The sequence below is a fragment of the Oryctolagus cuniculus genome, chromosome 6 (assembly GCF_051225735.1).
Source record: "Oryctolagus cuniculus isolate XC-2025 breed Fujian yellow rabbit chromosome 6, ASM5122573v1, whole genome shotgun sequence".
NCBI classification, from domain to species: domain Eukaryota; kingdom Metazoa; phylum Chordata; class Mammalia; order Lagomorpha; family Leporidae; genus Oryctolagus; species Oryctolagus cuniculus.
In genome coordinates, this window is record NC_142872.1 from 99,746,897 (window position 1) to 99,760,912 (window position 14,016).

The 14,016-nt window shown below is 37.7% G+C and overlaps 1 protein-coding gene across 50 annotated transcripts in view; it reads right to left on the reverse strand.

Moving 5' to 3' along the window:
• The window catches only part of STAU2 (staufen double-stranded RNA binding protein 2), a 368,761-nt gene that overhangs the window by 195,996 nt on the left and 158,749 nt on the right, over positions 1–14,016 (reverse strand). For all 50 annotated transcript variants that reach the window (XR_016235741.1, XM_070075214.2, XM_070075206.2 and 47 more), the window contains 2 exons: positions 12,207–12,344; positions 1,728–1,859 (listed from right to left, as the gene is read on the reverse strand). Coding sequence is in view for 49 of the 50 variants with exons in the window: in XM_070075214.2 (XP_069931315.1) it covers positions 1,728–1,859; positions 12,207–12,344 (270 nt within the window). In the remaining variant the exon portion in view is untranslated. The remainder of the gene's footprint in view (positions 1–1,727; positions 1,860–12,206; positions 12,345–14,016) is intronic.

The window sequence follows — 14,016 nt, forward strand, 5'->3', positions numbered from 1 at the left end:
TCTTGTTAATTCAGTTTTAAGTGTCTGGCATTTGGTGGGTATGACAGTTAACCACACATGCCAACCCAGCTAGGTCACGGAGCACCCTGATTCTTGGTCAAATATCCTGGGTGCTTCTGTGAGAGGGGGATGAGATGTACAGTTAAACTGGTGGACTCCTGAGTAAAGCAGATCGCCCTTCACAGTGTGGGTGCACGTTATATGATCACTTGAAGACCTCAGAGAACAGAATGCTGGCCTCCCTGGGCAAGAGCAGTCTCCAGAAGACTACCTTTGGCCTAGGACTGCAACTCCGTCTTCAGTCTCCAGCCTGCCAGCCTCCCCCATCAGATTTTGGACTAGCCAGCTTCCACAATCTCATGAGCCAACTCTTTCAAATTAATCCGTGCACGTGAGCATGAGTGCACATGCACATACAAGCACAGCATCCTGTTGGTTCCGTTTCTCAGGAGAAACTGACTAAAACAGTAGGCATGCAAAAAATGTTTCTCAAATTAATGAAATCAACAAAATTAATGGGTTCTGCTTTTTGCTTTTTTCTGCTTTTTTTGTTTTGCTTTCACCTAAGTTAGAAATAAATGTCTATGAGGGGATTTACTTTAACATATTTTTATAAATCACTCACCAGTTTTAAGTCAATATAAATGTGTTAAGTTAAAACAACATATACACTATCAATTTAAGAACTAGGGAAACTTGAACATATGTTAGGTTTCATGTTACAAATACTTTTAAAAGAAGGAAAAGCACTGACTGGTCAGGTTATAAAAACAGTTAAAATCTCAAGCAATACTATGTAGAGAAATGACTTCTTAAGCCTTCAAAAGAATCATAGCTGCCTTAAAAAGAATAGTGTAGCTCAATGTTTTTAAACAGATAATTTTGTTTGTTACTCTAAATTTCAGAAGTACATTCCTGTAGAAACTAAAGAATACCTCTGACACAAAATCCTTATGTGAGATGGTCTGGTCAAAATATATTACTCTTGAGCCTTTTTTTGTGAATTTTCATACAAATAAAATGTCAAATAGAAGTAACTTTAACACATGCACAGATAAGAAAATGATAACCTTATATGGAATAAAACTAAATCAGAGCTTCCAAGTCATCTGCCAAGTCCTGACTCTGGGGTTCTCTGCTTCTTGCAACAGGGGTGGGTGTTAATGATGTCATTAACTGCTGCAGAAGAAACAGGGGCCCGAACACAGGTCTTGGCAGAAAATAAACACTCTCTGAGTTTACCTTCAGATTTTAAGTAAATACAAAAATTATTTATAGAGTGTCTGTCCAATGCAGTCCCTGCCCTAAAGGGATAAGTTAGATTTTTTAGTTCCCATGTTTTCAGCTGTAGTCCAAAAATAAAGGCTAACAACCTCTGTTCTTAAAAGGCACAAATTAAGACCGTGTCTGCAGACAAGAACAACTGAGTGGCCAAAAATGGTAAGTTAAAAAAAATTAAACTGGTAATAGGATATGTACAACCATGTAAGAAATTTTTAGTATTTGTTAATTAAGAGTATAATTACTTATTAATCATCTATTAGTATTTCATTTTACCTCTCAGGTAAATGCTATTTTATGCTTATAGAAGCTATCTTTAAAGATACAGAATACTATCCCAGAAAAACAAAAATTGACATCTAATTTAATAGCAGTTGAGATCAGAATTTGTTAATCATTTTAATATTCTGTGAGAAAGAACATACACATGTAAACTTAACTCTCACCTTGTCCAGTTGATCTTGAAGACTAGTCGATGCTTTATAACCAAGCTGTAAGAGCATTGCTTCTGCGGCATTCTTTTTGGCTATCTTTTTATTAGGTCCTGTTCCTGTAGCAACTTCATTGCCTACCTTGACCTGGTAAGATTAAAGGACAACACTGAAGGATAGTTTGGTAAAAAGGAACTCCTTACCTCACAGAGCAATGCATTCTATTCCCTAGCATTCGAAAATAAAACAATTCAGTCCGAAATAAAAACAGTAAGTAAGACACCATTTATGTAATTATATATGTAGACACACACACACACAAGTGAAAATACACACGGGAAAACGGTCTCAAAATGTCAATGAGGGGTTATCTCAGGATAGTAGATTTTTCATCCATACAAATTTATATGTCATTTAATTTTTTGAAACCTTAAATTGGTATTATTTGTCAAAACAGAAAACTAAAATTTAATGAATTAATGTTATAACTATATTCAGTATCCCTTATTTTAATTAAAACATTGGAAAGTCTTCCATTCATATCCATGTCATTTATCATAAAGTTCAGAATGCATCCCAAGTTTACAAAGATTTATAAAGTAGTCCCTGAAGAGAACTGATACACAAAGATTAGTACAATATTGTTGTTAATAGCAGAGGACTCCAAGACAAAATGGGGTATGCAACTCAACCCTATCATTTTCCAGCCGTGCCAATTTGTGCAAATTATTCAACTTCTCTAATCTTTGGGGTTTCATCAGTAAAAGTATCAACTACCAGCTGGCGCCGCGGCTCACTAGGCTAATCCTCCGCCTAGCGGCACCGGCACACCGGGTTCTAGTCCCGGTCGGGGCGCCAGATTCTGTCCCGGTTGCCCCTCTTCCAGGCCAGCCCTCTGCTGTGGCCAGGGAGTGCAGTGGAGGATGGCCCAGGTACTTGGGCCCTGCACCCCATGGGAGACCAGGAAAAGCACCTGGCTCCTGGCTCCTGCCATTGGATCAGCGCGGTGCGCCGGCCGCAGCACGCCGGCCACGGCGGCCATTGGAGGGTGAACCAACGGCAAAGGAAGACCTTTCTCTCTGTCTCTCTCTCTCACTGTCCACTCTGCCTGTCAAAAAAAATAAAAAATAAAAAAAAAAGAGTATCAACTACCTCACAGTGTTGTTTTGAAAATTAAGCAGGATAGCTGCTTATGGATGATGCAGTTATGGGTTTTATTCTCTTCCTTATCATTTTTTCTGAATTTTAAAATTCATTACAATGGGCTTGCATTCTTTTACAACCTAAAAATGCTATCAAAAATAAATAGGTAAATAAAAAATAAAAAAAAAGTTGTATGTCTTTTGCATCCCATTTTGTTACCATGGTAGCAATTATTTTTTTCCATTAATGAAATAAAAAAAAAGAAAATTAAGCAGGATAATGTATGTAAGCCAGTGTTTAATCAGTAATTATCCAATAAATAGTAACTTTATCAACAGAACTATTCCACAGTTATCTTTTGTGAGCAATTTACATGTGTATAATATTTAAATATACATCAAACACCTTACAGTAACACGTACATTCTATGAGTTACATCATGTTGTTTTAGAGATGCAAGCACTAAGAAATAATAAAAACAGAAGACACAAATTAATAAAGAAAAAAAGGACAGAACTACAAGGAGAAATTGAAAATACACAACTATAGTGGGATTCGTTTTTATACACTGGTTTCATTTAAGTGATTGAACAAGCAATTAATCATGACTTTAGAAATTAAACCATATAAATGAAAATAACCTGGGGGAGAAGTCCCAGTAGAAATCAGAAAATGTTTTGAATAAAAAATAGTGAAAATATATGAAAAATTGAAGGACACAGCTGAAGGAAAGTCTAAAAGCTGCAACAGCTTATAGATGTTATGGTCTAACACCCATCTCAGGAAGTGATAAATACAACAGCAAAATAAACCTGGAGAATAAGGACAAGAGCAGAAATTGAGGAAAGAAAAAACCAACTACAACAGAGAAGTTAAAAAAGTCAACAGCTTGTTCCCTGAAAACACTAGCAAAATGATAAACCAAAGGTTAAGGCTAATCGAGAAATAAGTAAGACATAAATAACAGGAAAGGGATCACCACTGTTTCTGCAATATTACAAATTCATAAGGAAGACTGAGAAAAATTTTAAGCTAACTGATAAATGTTTAGATAAAATGGAACATTTTCTAAACAATATAAATTACCAAAATCACCACAGACTAAGCCTGTAACTAAACAGGACTATAAGAGATAAAGAAATTAAAATCCAATTTTCAAAAACCTTTCCACAAGGAAATTTGATTTTCTCCAGTAAGTTCCATCCAATATTTAAGGAAGATTTATGATAGTCTTACACATATACACATAATCAGCCAAAAACAGAAAAAGAGGGCCCAGTTCCCAGTTTTCTTATGAGGTATCACTTTGATTTTGAAATTCAACACAAACAGTACAGAAAGGAAAATTACAGAATAGTTTCATTCATGAACACAGATGCTATGTTTTAAATAATAAATAAGTATATAAAAAGAAAAAGAATCATGACAAAGTAGGATTTATTCCAGAAATTCAAAGTTGGCTTAACTCTTGAAACTCAAACAAAATCAGTCCTAACTGAGCACCAAAGGGGAAACTTGTTGAAGTGAAATGGACACTATGAGAAACAGTGACTTGATCAGCTCTTGTCCTGACGGTTGATGTACAATGTAATACTTTATCCATTTTAGTATTTTTTTGTTCTAGTACCAATGGTTGAACTCTGTAATTAACACACAATTATTCTTAGGTGTTTAAATTTTAACTGAAAAGTGATCCCTGTTAGGAATTTGGAAAACATTATGCTGAGTGAAATAAGCCAATCCCAAAGGGACAAATACCACTTGTTCTCCTTGATAGGTGACAACTAACTGAGCACCAAAAAGGAAACCTGTTAAAGTGAAATGAACACTACAAGAAACGGTGACTTGATCAGCCCTCACCCTGACTGTTGATGAGCAACTTTATATGTTATCCCTCTTAGTATTTTTTTTGTTTGTTCTACTTAATACTTTTGGTTGAATACTGTAATCAATACACAATTCTTCTTAAGTGCTGAAACTTAACTGAAAAGTGATCACTGTTAAATATAAGAGTGGGAATAAGAGAGGGAAGAGATGTGCAATTCGGGACATGCTCAAGCTGACTTACCTCAAACGGTAGTTAGAAACATACCAGGGGATTCCAATTCAATCCCATCAAGGTGGCATGTACCAATGCCATCTCACTAGTCCCAGTGATCAATTTCTGTTCACAATTGATCATAATGATAGGACTAAGAGCCAAAGGGAGCACATAAACAAGACTAGTGTCTGCAAATACTAGCTGATAGAATCAAAAAGGGAGAGAACAATCCAACATGGGAAGTGAGATAACACAGCAGACCCATAGAATGGCAGATGTCCTAAACAGCACTCTGGCCTCAGAATCAGCCCTTAAGGCATGCAGATCCGGCTGAAAAGCCCATGAGAGTATTTCAGGCATGGAAAGCCAAGACACTCTGGGGGAAAAAAAAAAAAAAACCTAAATGAAAGATCTCCGCGAGTGAGATCCCAGTGGAAAGAACGGGTCATCAAAGAAGGAGGTACTTTCTCTGAAGGGAGGAGAGAACTTCCACTTTGACCATGGCCTTGTCGAAATATGATCAGAGTTGGTGAACTCAGGGGGCTTCCATAGCCTTGGCAGCTCATGACAAGAGCCTAGGGTGATTACTGAGGCCATAAACAAGAGTGTCAATTTGTTAAGTCAACAACAGGAGTCACTGTGCACTCACTCCTCATGTAGGATCTCTGTCCTTAGTGTGCTGTACATTGAGATTTAATGCTATAACGAGTACTCAAACAGTATTTTTCACTTTATGTTTCTGTGTGGGAGCAAACTGTTGAAATCTTTACTTAATGTATGCTAAACTGATCTTCTATATATAAAGAGAATCGAAAATGAATCTTGATGTGAATGGAAGGGGAGAGGGAGTGGGAAAGGGGAGGGTTGCAGGTGGAAGGGACGTTATGGGGGGGAAGCCATTGTAATCCATAAGCTGTACTTTGGAAATTTATACTCATTAAATAAAAGTTTAAAAAAAATTGGTTTTTCAAAAAGCCAGTTAGAAAATGAGCAAGAAAGCTGAACAAGCAATTCATATTGAAAAGCTACACTGTTTTACCAGACGCCACTGTGCTTTGCTTAAAAAACAAAATCAGAAGGTTTCAACAGCTTCATGCCACTTTAACAAGATTGCTCAGTGACAGGAACACTTTGTTACAGCGATGAATGAATACGTGGTACAACAGTATCTAGTTTTAGATATTTGGCATGATACTTCTAGTCATACTTTGCTTTTTTGGTTCTTGTGTAAGATCATAATTTTAGTTATTCCACTTTTCCCAGAAAATAACAGATTCCTATCTAGTATCCACACTTGAGTTTTGTTTGCCCTTTTTTTTTTTTTTTTTGAAAGGCAGAGTGGACAGTGAGAGAGAAAGAGACAGAGAGAAAGGTCTTAAATAATGTCTTCCTTTTGCCGTTGGTTCACCCTCCAATGGCTGACACGGCTGGCGCACTGTGGCCGGCGCACCGCGCTGATCCGAAGCCAAGAGCCAGGTGCTTCTCCTGGTCTCCCATGGGGTGCAGGGCCCAAGCACTTGGGTCATCCTCCACTGCCTTCCCGGGCCACAGCAGAGAGCTGGCCTGGAAGAGGGGCAACCGGGACAGAATCCGGCGCCCCGACCAGGACTAGAACCCGGTGTGCCGGCGCTGCTAGGTGGAGGATTAGCCTATTGAGCCGGGGCACTGGCCGCGCCATTTATTCTTACACCTTTATTTAGCATTGTATTTGTGTTACTATTTCCATCACTACTTTTAAGCTTCAGTGAACCAACCACTTTTCAGGAATTGGGGACATAAAAGGAAATGGTTAAAACAAGATACATATTTAACAAACATGAGCAAAATGCAAAGTATATGAAACTGTACTCTTCAACACAGCTTTAGTCAAGACAAACTAAATGACAGTTCTTAAAGAATGTGAAACTGTGAAAAGGTATACATTATAGAATTTCTGTAACAATGCTCACAAGTTGCACACTTCAAATCTGTGAAATGTTTTTGAAATACTTCATTGCCTTTATTCTGAAACCAGAAATTACCATATTGTGACAAGTTAGAAGTAATCTGTGCCCTCAGTCTGAAAAGCACTTATTCAGTAGTTACAGCAGATCCTTGGAGCTAGATGAACACACGTTACCTACCATAGTAACGTTTGCTAGCACCTGACCCCACCAAGACAGGCTCTATGGATAAAAGGCTTGAATCCCTGTCTAGAGTTGCCTGTGCTATCTGCTATTTTTTCTAGTGGTTGGTTTCTTTCCCAGTGTCACCAGCCCCTACGTCGTTACTAGAATGCCTGTTACCGAAAAACTTGGGTCAGGTGCATCAGAAGTTTCCTCTACTGCTCTGACAGTTGAGGCTTGCCAAAGTAAACAGGAGCAAAAGATTACTTGAGCAAATATAACTGCATAAAACATTTCATCTGTTTTTACATGCTATACATACCTCACTCAATCTCATCCAATTTTTCTGCTGCTTCACCACTCTCATTTATCTACCTATAACTGATATCCTTCAGCTCCAGGCTCCTACTCCTGGGCTTGGAAGCAGTAATGCTATTCTTACCTTTGCATTCACCTTCTATCTGTATATTCCAGATTTCCATCTGATCTACTCTTGATACATTCAAGACTTATTTCTAGAATTAATCCCAGGATAATTTTCCCATTCATTTACCTCTTTTCTCACATAAGCTTTTTTGTTATATTATGTCCCCAACACCACCATCACTTTATTTGAAATGCAGAGACAAAGAGTGATCTTCCATCTACTAGTTCATTTCCTAAATGCCTCCAACAGCCAGGTCTAGATCAGGTAGAAGGCAAGAGCCCAGAAGTCAATCCAGGTCTCCCACATGGGTAGCAAGGACCCAAGTACTTGAGCTATCATCTAATACCTTCCCAGGATAGGCAATAATGAGAAGCTATATTGGAAGTGGAGGAGCCAGGACTGGAACTGGCATTTTAACTGCTGTGCCAAATACCCACTGCTCACACAAGCTTTTATAACTACATGGTTCAACAGTTTGTAAGTAGTTGTTCCGAAGTAATTTGTTAGTACTGAAAAGACCACACTGCTACATGACCTTCATTCTCTGACACACACAATGGTTACTAAAAATATCACTTTGTTAATGAAGTATATGTAAGTAAATTTCATAAATCATCTTCCTAGAAAGCTCACAAATGTTTAACTATTAAAAATAAGAACTTTACATTAAAATGTCATTTCTATTTGCAAAGAAGCTTAATTATTTTACTACAATAAATTTAACACCAACAAGTTTCTCTTAAAAATTAAATCATTCACATAAATCAAATCCAATTCTCCCAAAACTAAGAAACATATGGCAGGCATTGGCCTAGTGATTAAGATACTGGTTAGACTCTGACCTCAGAATCAGCCCTTAAGGCATTCGGATGTAGCTGAAAAGCCCATGAGAGCATTTCAGGCATGGAAAGCCAAGACACTATGACAAAAAATATCCTACACAAAGGATCTCTGTAAATGAGACCCCAGTGGAAAGAAGGGGCCATCAAAGAAGGATGAACTTTTCTCTGCAGAGAGGAGAGAACTTCCACTTTGCTTATGGCCTTGTTTAAATACTGATGGAGTTTGTGGTCACAAAAGGCTTCTATAGCCTTGGCAGCTCATGGCAAAAGCCTCGGATGATCACTGATGTCATAAATAAGAGTGTTAATTGTTAAATTAACAACAGAAGTCACTGTGCACTTACTCCCCATGTAGGACCTCCATCCTATGAGAATTAACTGCAAAACTTGTTCTCAAACAGTACTATATACATTGTGTGTGTGTGTGTGTGTGTGTGTGTGCGGCAATCTTTACTTAGTATAGAGCTGGTCTTCTGTATATAAAGTTTATTAAAAATGAATTTTAATGAAGAATGGGATGGGAGAGGGAGTAGGTGGTGGGACGGGAGTGGGGGTGGGAAGGTGGGTATGGGGGAAAAGCCAGTATATTCCTGAAGTTGTACCTATGAAAATTGTATTCATTAAATAAGAAAAAAAATACTGGTTAGGACATAAGGTTTAATTTCTAGCTCTGACTTCTGACTCCAGCTTCTGGCCAATGAAGGCCCTAGGAGGCAGCAGGGGATGATGGCTCAAGTGACTGAGCCATCTGACTGGATTAAATTTTGGCTCTTGGCTTGAGCCATGCCTCAACACCAGCTGTGACCCAGCCCCAGCCACTGCAGTCTTTTATGGGAGTGAATCAGAGTATGAAAGCTTTCTATCTCTCAAAAACATAAACAAACAAACAAACAAAAAGACACAAAAAGTTCTGACATAGTATTTAATAAAGTTTAATTCATTATCTTTTACTGAAAACATTTAAAATTGATGAAATTTGATGTATTTTCTAAACAATCTGGAGAACTTAAACAAAGGTAGAAAAGTAGTATTATATGATAAATAATCATACAGAATGCTGGTATACAATTTAGTCATAATTTTCTGTCTGAAAAGTCAAAATACTTCTCTCCAACAAAATGAAAAGCTTTAAGAAATTTGATTTGGAACTAACTTCCCAAATAATGTCATCAGATTTTTTGTTTATCTAGTATATCAACAGAAATCACTGCATCTGTTTTATAGCATACAAAGTTTCTTTTTTGATGATTGATAAAAATGAGTATATTATCTCTAGATATTTGACTTCCACATTCAATTATAATAAATAATAACATTGCTTAAGTAGTTTACAAAAGCCTTTGCTTTGATAAAGTTGCTGTAATACTGTAATGAATCCACTGGGGCTTCCAGAAAGGGAAAAAACAATATGAATTCAGTGTGAAAACATTTAAAAGCACAGCCAAATGTCCCCATTTAACTAGAATGTTTATGAATACCCATAACATTGAAGCTGGCCTAAGATACTCTAAATTCCTCTTTCAAAAGGAGCACTCAAAATACTCCATAGAAAAGAGATTGTTTAACTAAAGGCCAAATCCCATTTATATTCCTAATATATGTATAAAATTTACATGATTTTTTTTTAAATTTAAGCTTGAGGTTCAAAGAAAACTTCCTAGAATTCTTGTTAGAATGTAAGATAGCAAATGGTAACTACATTCTCCCAAGTGAAAATACTAGAACGCTGTTCTGGGTCCAGATAACATCTAGACAATGACATGTTTACTGACCATAGAAGAATTCTTCCTCTTTTGTTATCTGGGTTCCCAGCAGTAGTTTATCTGTGATTACAACATAAGTTGACATCTCCAACAAAAGCCAAAAATACAAGCTCTAAGTTTGGAGGTAGATAACAAATATACATTAAATATTTATTAAAGCTCTATTATGGGGCTGGCACTGTGGCACAGTGGGTTAAAGAGCTGGCCTGAAGCACCGGCATCCCATATGGGCGCCGGTTCTAGTCCTGGCTGCTACTCTTCTGATCCAGCTCTCTGCTGTGGCCTGGGATAGCAGTGGAAGATGGCCCAAGTCCTTGGGCCCCTGCACCCGCGTGGGAGACCTGAAAGAAGCTCCTGGCTCCTGGCTTCGGATCGGCACAGTTCTGGCTGTTGCAGCCAACTGGGGAATGAACCAGCAGATGGAAGACCTCTCTCTCTGTCTCTACCTCTCTCTGTAACTCTGTCTTTCAAATAAATAAAATAAATCTTTTTTAAAAAAAAGGCTCTATTATTTACAAACCACTGTGTTGAGTATTGTGAGATAAAGATATTTGGAGACTGTAAATTAGAAGGAAAGGCAAAACTTAGCTATGCATGAAAAGTTATATATATGAGACATCATATATATATATATATATATATATATATATATATATATGAGGTACCACATGTGCAAACCAAAATGTCTGCCACATGATCAGCACTTAAGAAATACCTGTTGATTTTACCTGAACTCAATGAGAAGTGAGATCCTTAGGTGGGTTGGACTACAAAAAGTTGATCTGACAAACCAATTATTTTTAAAACCAATTTGAGGACCATAAGGAGGTTTTAAAAACAGACTAGATGTTAGATGATTCTAATGAATCATATCTACTGTGAGAAAAACTCAGGTTTTTAAAAGAGATACACACTAAGAAGTAAGGTTGAAATGACATGTAGTTAGAAATTAGCTTTGCAGTACCTCAAGAGAAAAAGGGAGAGAGGGAGGATAGAAAAATCAATAGGTAGATCAAGTGTGGCAAAAACCTCAGTAATTATTGGGTTTGAGTTATGGACATACTAGGGGTTCATTATACTATTCTTTCCCTACCTGTGAATATGTTTGGCATTTTCATAATAAAAAATTAAAACAAAGGTCTCTTCAGCACTGCAGTTTAAATTGGCAAATGAAGATGACAAGGAGGATTAGAAGAGGAGAGCATGTTAGGCATTCTACCTCATTCTCAGTCCACACCCATCTGCCAATACACTCACAACCATTCTTGTGACACAATGCACCAGTTACATCCCTTAGCAATTCTGAGTCCTTCATCCCCCACCATGGTTAGCTACCCAGCTTGTTCTCTTTTTCTAAGTTTCCTGATAGCCTACAACTCACGCTATTGGCCCTGCTCCATCTACTATATACATGCTTCTAAATTTTGCTTGTATTTCCATTTGTCTCCAATTCTCAGTAGTTAACAGACAAAGGCTGTGGCTAGAAAATGTAACACAAAAAGCCAAGAGATAGGTATGAAATGATAAACTCTGGGGTAAATAACCTGTGTGAACTCACAGACCCTCCAAAAACCCACTTTGTCTATTCTAACACGTCCTTGACACTAGAATGTTTCCACAGAGTTGATAGGAGGTGGGCCTGGAGGGAATGAATGCTTTCACGTGTAGACACAGTTTTACTTTCTGCTTTCAGTCCAAGTTTGTCTTCCCACTATATCGCTATTCCAACATAGGGATTTCTTTTTTTTTTTAACTTTTTATTAGTTTTTAGCAGATTCAATGTGATTTGTAGATACAATTCTAAGAATATAATGATATTTCCTCCCTCCCTTTGTCCCTCTTCCCCCCTCCCTCCCACCCTTCTTCCTTCTCTATTTTTTTAGTTGTTGAGAAAATATATCTTAAATTTACATTACAATAAAAAGGCTTAATACTTCATCAAATAATAAGTTTAACAAGTAAAAAAGTAAAAAGACCAAGTTTAGTGGGAATATAGACAACAGCTATAAACAATAATTGAATGGAAAAATGACCATTTCACCCAAATACAGCAAATTTTAAAGTAATCACAGATCATTAAAACTATTGTAAGTATACATTTCTTAACCACTGGTTTGAAAATTTCTAAATCTTCAATAGTTTTCTAAAATTCTAATATGAAGGTTAGAAATACCTGCATCACAAATTCCCGACGTCGAGGCATTCCCCTTTCTGAAAGCAAAACATAATCTGGCTCCTTCTCCTTTTTGGCCTGTTGGATTTGAGCCAGGCGGCTAATGGGGTTCATTCCTTGACCATATTCTGGTCCAGCCTAAAAAATAATTGAAGAAACGGCCTCAAAATATGCTTATAAAACTTGTTCTTATGTTCTTTAAAAAAAAAAAACTAGTGGTTTGCCCCACCACCCCAATATCTCAAAATTATGACTGAAGAAGATAAGTCAGAGTGATTTATGAAGATTTAGGGACAAAAATCATAAAATATATCTGTAACTAAGACTCCTATGGAGTTTGAGGCTCACGGGTATTACTGGTAAGTTGGGTCAAGTACGCTTCTAAAAGTTAAGTAGTCTTCAGTATAACATAGTTGCTTCGATGCCCCTGCGCTTCAAAAAATACCAAATAGAGGGCCGGCGCCGCGGCTCACTAGGCTAATCCTCCGCCTAGCGGCGCCGGCACACCAGGTTCTAGTCCCGGTCGGGGCGCCGGATTCTGTCCCGGTTGCCCCTCTTCCAGGCCAGCTCTCTGCTGTGGCCAGGGAGTGCAGTGGAGGATGGCCCAGGTGCTTGGGCCCTGCACCCCATGGGAGACCAGGAAAAGCACCTGGCTCCTGGCTCCTGCCATCGGATCAGCGCGGTGCGCCAGCCGCGTCGGCCATTGGAGGGTGAACCAACGGCAAAGGAAGACCTTTCTCTCTGTCTCTCTCTCTCACTGTCCACTCTGCCTGTCAAAAAAATAAAAAAAATAAAATAAAATAAAATAAAAATAAAAAAATAAATAAAATTTCAAAAAAAAATACCAAATAGAACATAGAAGAAAGCTATGACTTAGGAGATATCTCGGACACATATAACTAAAAAGATATATATCCAGTATCTAAAATATACATATTTTTAAACTCCTAAAAAAGTATTAAGAAGACAATCTAAAAGGAAAATGCACAAAAGAGATGAAAATATATTTTACAGAAAGAAACATGAACATATAATCCACCTCATTAGGATTCAGAAAATGCATGTTAAACCACAGAGAGATACTATTTCACACCAACCAATTTAGCAAAAATTTAAGTTTAACAGCCCCAACTGCTAAGAATGGGAAAAAAATAGGAATTCTTATATAAAACCAACTGTGGTATAAATTGGAAAACAATTTGGCAATGTCTAGTAAGGCCTGAAACGGTACATTTTATCACCCAGTAGCCTATTCCTAGGCACATAAACACCCTAGAAAAATGTTACCAAGGGGTGAGCGTAGTGGCACAGCAGGTAAAGCCGCCTCTTACAACACCAACATTTCATATGGGAGCATTGCTTTGAGTCCTGATTGCTCTGGCTTCACTTCCAAACCAGTTTCCTGCTAATATGCCTAGGAAGGCACAGAAGATGGCCCAAGTACTTGGGTCCCTACAACCATCTAGGGGACTAGGATGGAGTTCCTGGTTCCTGGCTTTGGCCTGGCCCTTCCCTCGCTATTGTACCCATCTGGGGAGTGAACCAGTAAACAGAAGATATCTCTTCCCCCACCTCCACTCCCTTCTTCTTCCTCTCATCCCTCTGTCCCTCCCTCTCACTCTGCATTTCAAATACATAAATAAATTCCTTTCTAAAAAAGAATAGTGTTACTCAGGTATGGTAGGCTCAAATGTACAGAAATATCCATTGCTGCATTCATTGAAATAGAAAAAAGAACTAGAAATAACTTAAGTGATCACTGATAAAAGAACAGATTACAGTATATTTGCACAATGAAATGGTATAAGCA